General features: G+C 45.9%; 1 protein-coding gene across 1 annotated transcript in view; it reads right to left on the reverse strand.

Annotated features, from left to right (window-relative positions):
* Window positions 1-13,888, reverse strand: part of rcn1 (reticulocalbin 1, EF-hand calcium binding domain) — a 39,992-nt gene extending 26,104 nt beyond the window's left edge. Inside the window, exons 1-2 of the mRNA XM_055862319.1 lie at window positions 13,762-13,888; window positions 9,920-10,043 (exon numbers count right to left, since the gene is read on the reverse strand). Coding sequence (XP_055718294.1) covers window positions 9,920-10,043; window positions 13,762-13,772 — 135 coding nt within the window. The 5' untranslated portion in view covers window positions 13,773-13,888. The remainder of the gene's footprint in view (window positions 1-9,919; window positions 10,044-13,761) is intronic.
* Window positions 13,889-15,807: the final 1,919 nt, after the last annotated feature.

A 15,807-nucleotide genomic window follows, 5' to 3' on the forward strand; every position in this document is an offset into this window, starting at 1 on the left:
CCTCTATCCCTCCGTCCCCTCCTCTATCTATCATCCCCTCCTCTATCCCTCCATCCCCTCCTCTATCTCTCCATCCCCTCCTCTATCCCTCCATCCCCTCCTCTATCTCTCATCCCCTCCTCTATCCCTCCATCCCCACCTCTATCTCTCCATCCCCTCCTCTATCCCTCCGTCCCCTCCTCTATCTCTCCATCCCCTCCTCTATCTATCATCCCCTCCTCTATCCCTCCATCCCCTCCTCTATCTCTCCATCCCCTCCTCTATCTATCATCCCCTCCTCTATCCCTCCGTCCCCTCCTCTATCCCTCCATCCCCTCCTCTATCTCTCCATCCCCCCTCTATCTCTCCATCCACTCCTCTATCTCTCCATCCCCCCTCTATCTCTCCATCCACTCCTCTATCCCTCCGTCCCCTCCTCTATCTCTCCATCCCCCCTCTATCTCTCCATCCCCTCCTCTATCCCTCCATCCCCCCTCTATCTCTCCATCCCCCCTCTATCTCTCCATCCACTCCTCTATCCCTCCATCCCCCCTCTATCTCTCCATCCACTCCTCTATCTCTCCATCCACCCTCTATCTCTCCATCCACCCTCTATCTCTCCATCCCCTCTTCTAAACAGTCAATCATAAATCAGCCCAGCTATGGCCCAAGAACAAACCCTTAAGTATGCATTTAATTGTTAACATTAAATGCCCTCTCCATGCTCTGAATCATCCATGGATCGGACCTAAAATGATGAAATGCCTGCAAAGGAAAAGTTGCCTGGTGCTAAATGCTAACCAGGGGCTAGTATGCTAGATGCTAAATGCTATCTCAGGGGCCCTGGCTGTGGCTGTGTAGTTGTGTCCCTCGTGGCTGCACTGATTTGTGGGTCATGGTGTGGGTGAAATTATCCTCTGGTCCGTTGTGCCAGTCACTCGGCATTACTAGACGTCCCTCACACCTCGGCCATTTTCTGGGGTCTGTGTACTGAGCCCACACACGCAAGCACCGCCACTGACGTGCACACACACACACACACACACAGAGAAAGACAAAGACACACACTCTGTTGCCCAAATGTTTGTACATACATACACCCAAACATAAATACACATGTTTTTTTTCCCTCTCTGCTGTGGGGTTGGTTTTTTCCCTCTCTGCTGTGGGGTTGGTTTTTTCCCTCTCTGCTGTGGGGTTGGTTTTTTCCCTCTCTGCTGTGGAGTTGGTTTTTCCCTCTCTGCTGTGGAGTTGGTTTTTCCCTCTCTGCTGTGGAGTTGGTTTTTCCCTCTCTGCTGTGGAGTTGGTTTTTCCCTCTCTGCTGTGGAGTTGGTTTTTCCCTCTCTGCTGTGGAGTTGGTTTTTCCCTCTGCTGTGGAGTTGGTTTTTCCCTCTCTGCTGTGGAGTTGGTTTTTCCCTCTCTGCTGTGGAGTTGGTTTTTCCCTCTGCTGTGGAGTTGGTTTTTCCCTCTCTGCTGTGGAGTTGGTTTTTCCCTCTCTGCTGTGGAGTTGTTTTTTCCCTCTCTGCTGTGGAGTTGTTTTTTCCCTCTCTGCTGTGGAGTTGGTTTTTCCCTCTCTACTGTGGAGTTGGTTTTTCCCTCTCTGCTGTGGAGTTGGTTTTTCCCTCTCTGCTGTGGAGTTGGTTTTTCCCTCTCTGCTGTGGGGTTGTTTTTTCCCTCTCTGCTGTGGAGTTGGTTTTTCCCTCTCTGCTGTGGAGTTGGTTTTTCCCTCTCTGCTGTTGAGTTGGTTTTTCCCTCTCTGCTGTGGAGTTGTTTTTCCCTCTGCTGTGGAGTTGGTTTTTCACTCTCTGCTGTGGAGTTGATTTTTCCCTCTCTGCTGTGGAGTTGGTTTTTCCCTCTCTGCTGTGGAGTTGGTTTTTCCCTCTCTGCTGTGGAGTTGGTTTTTCCCTCTCTGCTGTGGAGTTGTTTTTTCCCTCTCTGCTGTGGAGTTGGTTTTTCCCTCTCTGCTGTGGGGTTGGTTTTTCCCTCTCTGCTGTGGAGTTGTTTTTTCCCTCTCTGCTGTGGAGTTGGTTTTTCCCTCTCTGCTGTGGGGTTGGTTTTTCCCTCTCTGCTGTGGGGTTGGTTTTTCCCTCTCTGCTGTGGAGTTGGTTTTTCCCTCTCTGCTGTGGATTTGGTTTTTCCCTCTCTGCTGTGGAGTTGGTTTTTAGGGCTGAACACTTCCCTAAAAGGCCCACAGAAACACAAGGACATGATCATTGTGTAATGTAATCTTCCCTATCCATGATACATGGCCCTGAACCCTCTTCAGAGCTGTTGAGTAACACTGATCATAAGTCAAAATCATCTATATACTGTGTGCATAAACAAGTTCCTCATCCTCACACAGTCCTCCATCTCCTCTCCATTCAGGGTGGTGGCTGTGGATTTGGCTGCAGGAGTTGGAGTCCCTCCCCTGGGCTGCAGAGACACTCCTCTCCCTCTCTCTCCTTGCAGCTGGAGATCCTAGAGCCAGATGCTCTGCCACCCAGCCCTCTGTCCCCTCTCTCTCTCTTCCAGGAGGACAGAGCCCTGAGAGGGGGATGACAAACGCCTCTGCTTCCTCCTACTGACGGGTCTGGACCACCCGACTCCAGCCCAGAGCTGCTCCAACCTCCAGCACAAGATGTTACTCTAATGAAAGTGTGTTGGCCTCTGATGGCTCCATATGTATTTGTATTGGGAAATATGGCAGGGTGTCTGTGTAGTCGTGTGTGTGTGTGTGTATGTGTGTGTGAGAGAGAGAGAGAGTGTGTGTGTGTGTGTGTGTATGTGTGAGAGAGTGTGAGTGTGAGTGTGTGTGTGTGCGTGTGTATGTGTGTGTGTGTGTGTGTGTGTGTGTGTGTGTGTGTGTGTGTGTGTGTGTGTGTGTGTGTGTGTGTGTGTGTGTGTGTGTGTGTGTGTGTGTGTGTGTGTGTGTGTGTGTGTGTGTGTGTGTGTGTGTGTGTGTGTGTGTGTGTGTGTGTGTGTGTGTGTGTGTGTGTGTGTGTGAGAGAGAGAGTGTGAGAGAGTGTGTGCGTGTGCGTGCGTGTGTGTGTGTGAGTGTGTGTGTGCCCAAACAGCTGTACCTGTTCTTATCCTTGCCAGGCAGCACCATACCTCTCCCATCTGTCTCTGATAAACACACACAAACCCCCCACACACACTACCACACACACACACTGGAGCATGCAACAGACTACATAGCCATTGATGACAAATGTTTTATCCCCTTCTGCACTTTGATCAACTTCAAATACTTCATAGAATCTGTCTTTGCCATGTTGTGTCGAGATGACTGTCTTTTTCCACTCAGCTGTCTTCAACAGACAGACAAAACAACAATGACAAGAGTGGCAACAGTAGCAAGGACCAGAGACATCTCAATTATTGCTCAATTAGTCAAAGCCTTGAAGTTAGCATGCCCGCTGTTGACAAACGTCTAACGCATGTGTGTGTGTGTGTGTGTGTGTGTGTGTGTGTGAGTGTGTGTGTGTGTGTGTGTGTGTGTGTGTGTGTGTGTGTGTGTGTGTGTGTGTGTGTGTGTGTGTGTGTGTGTGTGTGTTCACCATTCTTAAACTGCCCACATCCATCATGCCATGTCTCTCTGGCAGAGTATGGGAGGCAGACAGCCTGACTAACACACAGTCAGTTAAATTGCCTGTTAAATTGTCCCAGTCCGCAGCTATTTTAGGTGTAGATAAAAACACTGCACTCTAAGCGTGCACTTAAAGGCAGAAATCATCAAGTAAATGCCAGCCTCCCCAGAGAGAGAGAGAGAGAGAGAGAGAGAGAGAGAGAGAGAGAGAGAGAGAGAGAGAGAGAGAGAGAGAGAGAGAGAGAGAGAGAGAGAGAGAGATGGAGAGAGAGAGAGAGAGAGAGAGAGAGAGAGGGAGATATGGAGAGAGAGAGAGATGGAGAGAGAGAGAGAGAGAGAGAGAGAGAGAGAGCGAGAGAGAGAGAGAGAGAGATGGAGAGAGAGAGAGAGATATGGAGAGAGAGAGAGATGGAGAGAGAGACTACCTTGAAATCACAAAGGCCATACTTTGTATAGAATAATACAACTATTTTAGGATGTAGGTAATTGGTGGAAATGGGAAGTTAATGGTTTATTAGCAGCTGTAACATTTTCTCCATAACGATGACACAATTTACATTCAAAAGTTCAGTACTGGTAACTAATTCCATTTTGCATGAGAAATCCACAGCCATGCATGAATAGGTCGATATCTGATACGAAACTTAATGAAGTTAGTCATTACAAAGTCCATTAGGCCCACACCTAAAAATAAACTCAAAAGCATAGGAGGGTAAATCAATGAACGGTGTTTTAATATGTCCCGGGTATCTGTATCTGTGCCTCTCCGGTCTTCCGTGTCCACCTCTCAGATGTGCTCATTAGGGGAGAAAATACAGACGAACCTCTTCAATGGCTCTGACATTTCCTTCTCCCAGACCAAATGGGAAAATAATACTCTTTCTTTTAGCATTAGTGTAATTTACAGGATCCTACTTTTGCTCCTTTTGGCTGTTCGACTGTTGAATGAAACACATGTTTTGGTTTTCTCACTGGAGCCTTGCTGTTTCTTAGAAAAGCCAAATTGTCTGGCGCCCATGCGAGACTCTACGAAGTTAATGATCTTATCTAATTCCTATGTTTTAGGTTCTTCATCAGCGCGGGAAATAAGCTACTCATAAAACTGAAGAAATCAAATAAATCCTTCGTTTTGTGAGCTCTAAAAAACGATATATTTCGTTATGACACTGGTTCGGAGCTGTCCGTTCAGCACCACGCCACATTCCACAAGGTTCCACGGAACGCTGAGGTGGACGAAAACCTTTGAATGATAGACCTACTTTTGCTGTTGTCCTATATGACAACTAACAGGTACACAACACTGTAATTAAGAAAAACATCACTGGCACAAAGTTACCTGTCACCATGAAGCACAGAGTTTTGTTTTTTGTGCAGAAACATTCGATGAAGGTGAGAACGCGTATGACTCTATTTCAGCGCTAGGGGGCAGCCACGCTCCACAAGCAGAACTAAGGGGAAGGTCAAATCCCAGGGCTGAGTTTCTTCTGCACGGTGCTGTGTCCAACTAGTCTGCCTTCCCAGGCCGACTGCATATCATCTCCAATAAACAATGATCATATTTAATTATTAAGAATCTAACAGTTAGTGAGATCACCTTAGTTCTCAAATAACAATATTTACTGTATTTTCTTGCCTGCACTTTTTCATGGAAGGCATGCGTAAAGTTGCAATTATTATACTTTTACTATACTAAAAGCCACGTCTGGAGAACAAGACCCCACGTTATTGAGTTATGTTACTGTACTGGGATCAGTGTCGCTATAATTGATCAGATTGTGAGAGAGTTAACACTGCTTTGGGCACATTTTGTAGGCCTACCTTTCAGCTGTACTGGTGGGATCGCAATAAGTGGTTTAACTGTGCAGTTTACTAAACAGTAGTGGGAGTTATTACACATAAAGCTATGTATCTTCTAACAGCGTTGACCGGAGACCACATTGGTAAACTAGCATATTTGAGCTGCATTAAGGAATCACAAGTGGTGGCAATTGTCTGTTTAAGATTTACTAGCTCTGCACCTTTTCTTCAGCCCTTTTAATTTGTCTCCTTTACATATGTATAGAGGGAGGGAAGGGTCTCCCGGGGGAGGAGGACATGGAACTCTCAGGAGGAACAAACTAGGCCAAAAGTTAGTCTGAGGCCAGGGGGATTCATAACATTGTTGTTGGGTCACTGTGTGTGTGTGTGTGTGTGTGTGTGTGTGTGTGTGTGTGTGTGTGTGTGTGTGTGTGTGTGTGTGTGTGTGTGTGTGTGTGTGTGTGTGTGTGTGTGTGTGTGTGTGTGTGTGTGTGTGTGTGTGTGTGTGTGTGTCCAACTTCCATGACTTTTGGGAAGCGCACTGCAACATCTCCAGCGTGGCGTGACTCTCCATAGTCTGCAGCCGAGTAACAAATTACAGCCGCGGATTCCATGGAGCCCCGGCCTCGCCCCCGGAGTGGTGGTCTCAGTGGATGCCCCGGAGCAGCCGTCAAGGGGTGGGGAAAGGCGAGGGCTAGCCTGCGCGTAAATCACCACCTTAAAGCCCGGAATGGACTTTTCCCTGCCAAGGGAGGAGATCTCCCATTTTGTAAATCTTGATTCATTGTGAAGGGGAAGAGTGAGGAGGTGATTTGTTAAAAACGCAACAACGGGGCGTCGGGGTCGGATACGCTGAAATGCCACTGAACGCAGTACTTTACTAGGAGTCGGAGTGGGCAGACAGGAGGACAATGTGCGGGGGATTGGTCCATCTGTTCCTCTGACCAGAACAATCTGAGATGGGGCCAGCCTACGATGTAAACTTTTTCAACACCATTCTCCTGTATTATTAGGGGGATTGGTAAATCCCCAGCCTAAACAAAATCCCATGTGATTCGCATAAATTAAATGTGCATGATGTTGGTAATGGTGATGATGAAGATGGTGATGATGTTGATAATGGTGATGATGAAGATGGTAATAATGTTGATAATGGTGATGATGAAGAAGGTGATGAAGATGACGACGATGATGATGATGATGATGATGATGATGATGATGATGATGATGATGATGATGATGATGATGAATAAGACTGTTGGTCATCATTAGCAGCACTGTGCTATATAGTTGTAACCTGGTGAAGTAGGCCTGGTTCAGAAATATTTTTGTACTTTTTTTAATGAAAATGCAGGTTTTTAGTCATCACCGTTGGAGCAGCAAACGAGACCCAGTACCCTTAATCAACACAATTCTTTCTTTAATTGAAATTATTTGGAATATTTGTTTCCCTCCACGATACTAAACTGATGCCAAGGCTGAACTCAGGGCATCCGAGCACGTGGCCAATTACACACACAGAGAACGCTCCATGGTTTAAGCCCATAAAATCTGTGTTTAGGAATATTACTCACTGTGTGTGTGTGTGTGTGTGTGTGTGTGTGTGTGTGTGTGTGTGTGTGTGTGTGTGTGTGTGTGTGTGTGTGTGTGTGTGTGTGTGTGTGTGTGTGTGTGTGTGTGTGTGTGTGTGTGTGTGTGTGTCAGGATTTAAATTACCCAATATATTTGCATTGAAATAATTCTTAGCATTTTAACAAGAATTTTCTCCAAATGATGTTATAGACAAACACTTAGACGATATAGGCCTACAGCTGGAGGTTGGTTGAATTGGCTGGAAAATTATAACATTATCAAGGTTATACAAGTATGTACTGTGAGTCATGCAATTGTATTATAGACTAATGTATTAAGATAGATGTTCATATATTAACGAATACCTGCGTTTTTAAATGTAGATTCATATTTTATGATAGACCTATCTCATTAGGTCAAAAAGAGACAGGCTAGTTCCTGTTAATAAATGCTAACGCTTTTAGGAAGTTATAAAGTAACACAACGTCGTGTTTCCAACAGATTTACATTGATTAAGACGAGGCATTCATTACGCCCAATAAAACGTGTGGCTTTTCCATAATGATCATGTTGTAAGTGCCGCTTGTCAGGCGTTCCCTGAGCCTGTTTGGCTTCTCAGATGTTGGGCTTGTGCTCACGCGTCACGCTAATGCATTGTGACCGGGGCTCTCTCCTGCGACAAAGCCGTACAGCTGTCCTCAAATCAATAGACGTCAAAGAAATATGAAAACATGCATGACAGGGAAGTGAATTCCCGACCGCCGCGACTCCCCGCGCCGAATGGGAAATGTGCTCCTATTCTCAAGACGACGGATTAACCTCTACAGCCCAGCCTGCAAACAAACTTTTGTACATGATTTCCATGGGATTTTCTCTCAGAAGGACGGTTGCATCTGTTCTGGGGTCCGGTGTAGGCTAGTATTAATTACGGCTTTTCATGTTCTCCGCGGCCTTGAACCACCTTTAATTATAACCCTGATTAAGGAGACAGATCTAAGACAAGCCTATTACCAGATGGGGTTCAAACAACATTAAACGGTTGGAGGACTTTATCTGCCGCTGCCTTGGCTTTGCTATGCTGCTCATGCAACCTACCCGTTGATATCAAAGCAGAGCGCTGAAAGTTGCTTGTAATTACGCGTCTGATTAGAATCATTTCTGATTCTTATAGCTTCTTATAGATTTGAAAGGAGTATAAAGGATTGTATGTACAGGTTGTCAAATAAAAGTTACTGCTTTGCTGGGGGCAAACATAGGCCTATGCATAAAGCTGTACTAATACAACAATAAGAGAGTTGCATAAAATCGATAATGACTAGCTGACCTGAAACAGGTCAAATGTTTTTTCCATTAAGTAGAGGAAAGGGAAACACATTCACACCAACATATAACTAACCGCGTGGGTTAAAGGACTTGTAAAATGTCTTAAAAGGCTATAGCTTTCTTCCCTCATTTCTCAACGACTTAATTAAAAATTCGATTATTTATTTTTTTACATCGAAGTTATTTAAAATAATGCAATTCATATGAAATATTGAAAGGTTATGAGATTGGTTCATAGACCCATTTATTCTATAGAATAATATATATATGGTGTTTTCATGCAATGAACTTCGACAGGCCCAGCTCTCCAGGATCCATCCTATAAGTCTCACCGCACATTGTGCTTTGTGAAAAAGCCACATCAATAATGCATGGTGTTACAGTCTATTCTAGAAAATAGCATATTAGCAAGTTAAAATTCAACACATTATGCATAGTATCTTGCCAATGGTCAAAGTCATTATAGGATGGCGCACGGGCAGAACTATTTCTGCTCTCCTCGTCGCACTTTCATATTCAGAAATTAGGAATTTACAAATCAAATTCAGTTCAATTATCGTCAGAATATTTACTCCAGGATAAAATGTGTCATGCAGACTGGGAGAGGGGGGAAGAAATGTTTTCTTGACTCTGAGTCCATTTTCCAGACGGTTTGTCGTCGTTATTGCCTGATTTAGTGTGCTGTGTTTTACATCGCCCAGTTTTCTGTGTGGATCCACTGTTGTTTGTAGCCATTTAAACATATCACGGAGACCCGCGTTGAGTTTGTCACTTTCGGTCTTCTATGTTTCGTCTCCCGGTTCGCCCGGAGCTACAGTAGACTACGTAGCTCAAAGCTTAATGACCTACGCCATACACGCGTTTCATTTTTAAAATGCGCACATTTCTGTGAAGGCTCTGTTTTGCCACGTTTCATTAATTGTTTACTGATGGTTCCTAAGCGCGCTCTCTCTCTCTCTCTCTCTCTCTCTCTCTCTCTCTCTCTCTCTCTCTCTCTCCATCTCCATCTCCATCTCTCTCTCTCTCTCTCTCTCTCTCTCTCTCTCTCTCTCTCTCTCTCTCTCTCTCTCTCTCTCTCCTTCTTGCCCATTCACTCTCCTGCTCTGTCTTCAAGAGGCCCTGGCGCCATACAGATGTAGGAATTTAATTTGAGCCTGTATGCTAGAAAGGTGAATTATTATGTGGATTATAATTAATGGTAATTTTGAAGGGGTTAATACACGTTTCGTATTTAGAAATTGCAAACATCAGGAGCCTTTTTAAACCTCAAATACAGCAACAGGGTAATCAAACGAAGATCCTACATTTGTATACAAAAAAATATAAACATGCAAACACCTCCCCCTCAACACACACACACACCTTTCTTTTTTTAATATATATATATATTTTACATTTGAATCATTTAGAAGACACTCTTATCTAGAGCGACTTACATTAGTAATTATGGTTAAGTGCCTTGTTCAAGGGCATATGGACAGATTTTTCACCTAGTTGGCTTTGGATTCGAACCAGCGACCTTTCGGTTACTGGCCCAACGTTCTTAACCGCTATGCTACCTGCTGCATGCACGCACACACGTACACAAGCACGCACGAACGCACGCACACACACAATTGTGGGTGATCTTGGCCTTATTTAGTCCCTGAGGTACCAACACACTGCAAGTGTAATTACCTTCCTCTGACTGCGTCCTGCGAAGCGTCCAGTCGGATCCATATCCAGGCTAATTCTCCTGTGCGACAAGTGCTGTGGTTTGCTGCTTGCCCTGCAGTGACACGGGTAGGCAGGAAGGTGCTGGCTGTGAGAGGAACCAAAGGGCAGGTGATTTCATTACTGAAAGTATGTCTATTTTTACCCCCCACCCCCTCGTTTCGCCCGCTCCTCCAGAGCAGAACTGAGCCACTGTAAATCAAGATACTGCGCTAGATTAGAGTTAAACTACATCTGCCGTAATTGCAATCCTCCCACTCCGACACACACCAGTTTACAAGTAGGTCTAACTGTGTGTTTCTTGTCTAATTGTCGGGGTATGCACGGGGGTGTATTTGAGCATACATGTGTCCATGCGTGTGCTTCTGTGTCTACGTCAGTGTATCCAACGGGAATTTCTGTTATACAATGCAACGTGCAAGGGGAGGTGGCAAGGCAAGGGGAAGTCCGATAAATACGTCGATATTGAACGTTTTCTACGAAATTATCAAAACCTTCAAATTTGAAGAACATGTGTTCATACCTTTCATGTTCCATTCAGTCTTGTGCTCAAACTATGAATATGGGGGAAACTAGGGCATTTAGGTGAGAGGTTGGGGACCGTTCACACTGCAGGGGGATACAGAGGGGTAGATGCCACGTCCTCAGATGATGAGACAGCCAATACATCTCCACCAAGACTATGGTCTTCAGGGCATCCTCTCAGCTACACAGACATGTGCCATGAAGGAGCTCTAAGCATTCCGTGAGAGAATAAGCAGTATGGATGCGCCATTTAACGCATGAAGGGAGGTGGAGCCCCATCAGTCTCGCTCCTTACTCTCTATTCGTCTAGAATAGTCTATATGTCTATATATAACATCAATGTCTGCATCCTCAGCTGCTCTGTGAGAAAGCCTGATGTTGGTGCTTGGATCACCCACTGCAGGTTGTTGTTTTATGACAAGGCCTTGGATTCATATTTATTGAGATAACTGAAAGTCTCTTAAATAACACAAGGTGAACATTGGGGCTGGAACATATAGATAAATTATTTCAACATATGTATGTTGGATAAGGGCCTCCTTTGTGGCGCTGAATCCAGGCCAACAGCATTTTATTAACAGACGTGTAATATACAGTATTTTGCCGTGCGTAATTAACTGCTGCGATGTGGGTTTCCGGCGCCCAAACACGTTTGTATATTGAACGGTGCAATACGGTTCCATTAAACGTTATTAACGCGCAGGGTGTGACGAGCTCTCATTTGTCTTGTCAGGACATCTGACAACCTCGTTAGCTCCCATTTTCCCCTGTCAGCTCACAGTGCGACACGGACACTGACTTCAGCCACTCCTGGCTAGTGAATGAGAAGTGCGCCTGCTCAGCCCCTCACGAGCCACAGCATTATTGTTGCTAGCATCAGGCATCAGAATCAATCACGGGAGAGCCTGCTTGGCAGGTGTCAATCTCGAGTTTTTTTTTATTCAAGCCACTGTCAATCTTTAATCTAATTTCAAGGGTCAGAGATTTAGAGCAAATCCCCTCGTTAGTACTTTCCCTCTCGACTCTGTGAAAGACTAGACTGACTGACCGATAGCGCCACCACAATTACAGCGTCCACTGTACAGACGTGGGCCTTTCATTTGTATATAGCAGAGATGTGAGGTGTGAGCATTTGTGTGCAAATGGAGGCTCTTGTTATATAGGGAAGAGCAGCGCTTAATGGCGGAGGATTTTTCAGCTAGCTGCGCTTTCAGATGCAATTGTAGATCGAAGTCAGCCTTGTCACGTTGAGCCAAAGTGAATTCCTAACATCCAGGACGTGGCTGTCTACTCCGGACAAAATGCATCCAATCACCCCGGGGGAATTCGGATAATGGCTCGATCCAGGACCAGGGAGCTGGGAGAAAACAAATCTAACCCTCCACACAGAGACTGAGGCTTATTAAAACATTTCACACAGGATAGAGAGAGAGGGAGGGGGAGAGAGAGAGAGAGAGGGAGAGAGAGAGAGAGAGAGAGAGAAGAGAGAGAGAGAGAGAGAGAGAGAGAGAGAGAGAGAGAGAGAGAGAGAGAGAGAGAGAGAGAGAGAATTGAATTGAGAGAGAGAGAGAGAGAGAGAGAGAAGGAGAGAGAAGGAGAGAGAGATGGGGAGATAGAGAGAAAGAGATGGGGTGAGATAGAGAGTGAGAAGGAGAGAGTGATGGAGTGATGGATGGGGAGCTAGAGAGAGAGAGAGAGAGAGATGGGGGTGAGATTGAGAGAGAGTGAGAGAGATAGAGAGAGAGAGAGAGAGAAATGGGGAGAGAGAGAGAAAGGGGAGAGAGAAATAGACATGAGGGAGTGAGAGACAGAGAAGCAGAAAAGGGGGGACAGAGAGGAGCAGTGGAGAGGGAGAGAGGGAGAATAGAGAGGAGCAGTGGAGAGGGAGAGATGGAGAATAGAGAGGAGCCATGGAGAGGGAGAGAGGGGGAATAGAGAGGAGCAGTGGAGAGGGAGAGGGGGGAATAGAGAGGAGCAGTGGAGAGGGAGAGGGGGAGAATAGAGAGGAGCAGTGGAGAGGGAGAGGGGGGGTAGAGAGGAGCAGTGGAGAGGGAGAGGGGGGGGTAGAGAGGAGCAGTGAAGAGGGAGAGAGTGGGTAGAGAGGAGCAGTGGAGAGGGAGAGAGGGAGAATAGAGAGGAGCAGTGGAGATGGAAAGGGGGGGTAGAGAGGAGCAGTGGAGAGGGAGAGAGGGAGAATAGAGATGAGCAGTGGAGAGGGAGAGAGGGGGAATAAAGAGGAGCAGTGGAGAGGGAGAGAGGGAGAATAGAGATGAGCAGTGGAGAGGGAGAGGGGGGAATCGAGAGGAGCAGTGGAGATGGAGAGAGGGAGAATAGAGATGAGCAGTGGAGAGGGAGAGAGGGGGAATAAAGAGGAGCAGTGGAGAGGGAGAGAGGGAGAATAGAGATGAGCAGTGGAGAGGGAGAGGGGGGAATCGAGAGGAGCAGTGGAGAGGGAGGGGGGGGGGTAGAGATGAGCAGTGGAGAGGGAGAGAGGGAGAATAGAGAGGAGCAGTGGAGAGGGAGAGAGGGAGAATAGAGATGAGCAGTGGAGAGGGAGAGAGGGAGAATAGAGAGGAGCAGTGGAGATGGAGAGGGGGGGTAGAGAGGAGCAGTGGAGAGGGAGAGAGGGAGAATAGAGATGAGCAGTGGAGAGGGAGAGAGGGGGAATAAAGAGGAGCAGTGGAGAGGGAGAGAGGGAGAATAGAGATGAGCAGTGGAGAGGGAGAGGGGGGAATCGAGAGGAGCAGTGGAGAGGGAGGGGGGGGGGTAGAGATGAGAGCGGAACAGGGGATTGATTACACATATGGGGCACATTAATTAACTAATTCGTGTGAACACTTTTCTTAATCGGCCTATGTAGGCTTATACATGCACAATGCGAATACATTCATACGGATTGTATTTTGGGCATATTAAGTCGTAATGGTGTGGCCTAATGGTGTCGCCTAACTGAGGTGGAAGACGTAATGTGACAGGCTATAGATTACCTAATTGATCTCTTATTCATTCCGAGTTCTGAAAACGTCTTTGAACTTAAAGCATGTATCTGATGTCACAATGAATAACATGTAGCTTCCCGTTCTCTTACGCAGCATGAGCTGAGCACTCTCATGACGCGCCGTTCATCTCCTTTTACTGGCTTGTTAGTTGTTGTTCGTTTAGCTATCTATTCAATAAACATAATAAACCATACAAATAACTTCAATACTATCATGTCACAATAGAGAACACACACAACAAATGTGAACGCTCCACACCATCTCGTTGGTGTTCAGACGTACCTTGCTGCCATTGCAATCAATCCAAACCAAGACGTGAAAATCCTCCTCCATTCAGAAGTCTTCAACTTTCTCCCTGTATCTCTCCGCTTTTCGTTAGGACCTTTATCTCTGTGTGCAACGGCGGCAGTAAACAGGCGGCTCGTGAAGCGTATTTAGCAGCATAATGTTCTGCATGGCTGGAGAGGGGAGGCTGAACATTACGGGATTTGTTTTACATTTTATCAGTCTGAGCGAACAAGAGATTGTCATTCCCTGGATAGCTCGTGTTTCAATTGGACCCAAACTCTCCATCGAATTCCTTGCATTTCTGTCTCTTCGCTATTCACAATCAAAAGTACAAATATTAGGCCTATATAAAATAATGTAAATAGACCTTATACTACATTGTAATAATTAGGTTATTATTGTTGCTACTGTTATGATGATATTGTTTTTGTCGCTTTTATTGCCCCATTAATAATGTACTATAACTTTACAATATTTACACTGTAACAACACACATATTTTCTGAAAGTATTTGCTGCCTGAAATATTTTTTTGCAGACAATTCTTACATCAAATTAGGCTTATTAATAATAAAATATCCACAATAAAAAACATGTTGGGCCATATCAACCTTTCCTATGAGCTAGAGAGAGAGAGAGAGAGAGAGAGAGAGAGAGAGAGAGAGAGAGAAAGAAGACAAAGAGAGAGAGAGAGAAAGAAAGAGAGAGAGAGAGAAAGAGAGAGAGAGAGAGAGAGAGAGGAGAGAGAGACAGAGAGAGATAAAGAAAGAGAGAAAGAAAGAGAGAGAGAGAGGCTGGTGTGGCTGTCTGTGTGTGCTGTTGTACTGTATGCATTAGGAAGCGGGGTGACCGTGGTAGAGGGAAGACCGGCTGGACAGATTTGCGTTCACGCCTGATCAGCTTCTGGAGAGCGGGGCCGTGTGGGCAGGGATCGGGAGCACCTGTTCTAGCCACAGCCTCCCGTCTCGTTTTATTGACAGCCTGATAAGCGGGGCCAAGCCGTGCGGTTTCCAGCACGGATGTCAAGAACCCTGATGCGTTGCACGGTTTCGCGACCGCTTAATGGTGGTTACTCCAAATAAAGGTCCAAACACAGGTAGTCCTGACCGCCCCGTACCTGCGCCGCCCGGCCTCTTCCTGAGAGACGCGTGGCAGTGCTGTTGTCCATTTACTCTCCGACCTCCTGTTCAAATTGACACAAACGACAGAGGTTGTGACATGTGTCTGCAGGCTTTTAGCCTGGCTTTCTGAAGGGGGAAACTGGGGGCATATTACGGGTTATGGACCAATAATACGTTAACTCCGCGCCTCTGCCAGTGAAGATTGTAAACGTATCAACATGTGCACATAAAGAAGAAGAAAAAACGTTTTAGGATCACTTTATAAAACGACTTATGTAAAATGGAAAGTCATCATTTTCAGGTTGCTATATATACATTGCTCTTCACAAACAATTCCGAAATGTTATTTTATAGCCTCTTCTCCGAACGTCAAGGCATGACAGAGGAGATACCTTCACTAAGTCCTGAACTTGTACAACAATAAGTAGGTTACTTTTTAAAAATGTATCCGTTATTTTACCAGGTAAATTGACTGAGAACACGTTCTCATTTACAGCAACGACCTGGGGAATAGTTACAGGGGAGAGGAGGGGGATGAATGAGCCAATTGTAAACTGGGGATTATTAGGTGACCTTGATGGTTTGAGGGCCAGATTGGGAATTTAGCCAGGACACCAGGGTTAACATCCCTACGATAAGTGCCATGGGATCATTAATGACCTCAGAGAGTCAGGACACCGGTTTAACGTCCCATCCGAAAGACTGCACCCTACACAGGGCAGTGTCCCCAATCACTGCCCTGGGGCATTGGGGTATTTTTTAGACCAGAGGAAAGAGTGCCTCTTACTGGCCCTCCAACACCACTTCCAACAGCATCTGGTCTCCCATCCAGGACCAACCCTGCTTAGCTTCAGAAGCAAGTCAGCAGTGGTATGCAGGGTGGTATGCTGCTGGTTACTGTGCTGATAAAATAAAATATG

This window comes from Salvelinus fontinalis, chromosome 1 (assembly GCF_029448725.1).
Source record: "Salvelinus fontinalis isolate EN_2023a chromosome 1, ASM2944872v1, whole genome shotgun sequence".
In the NCBI taxonomy this organism is placed as follows: Eukaryota; Metazoa; Chordata; class Actinopteri; order Salmoniformes; family Salmonidae; genus Salvelinus; species Salvelinus fontinalis.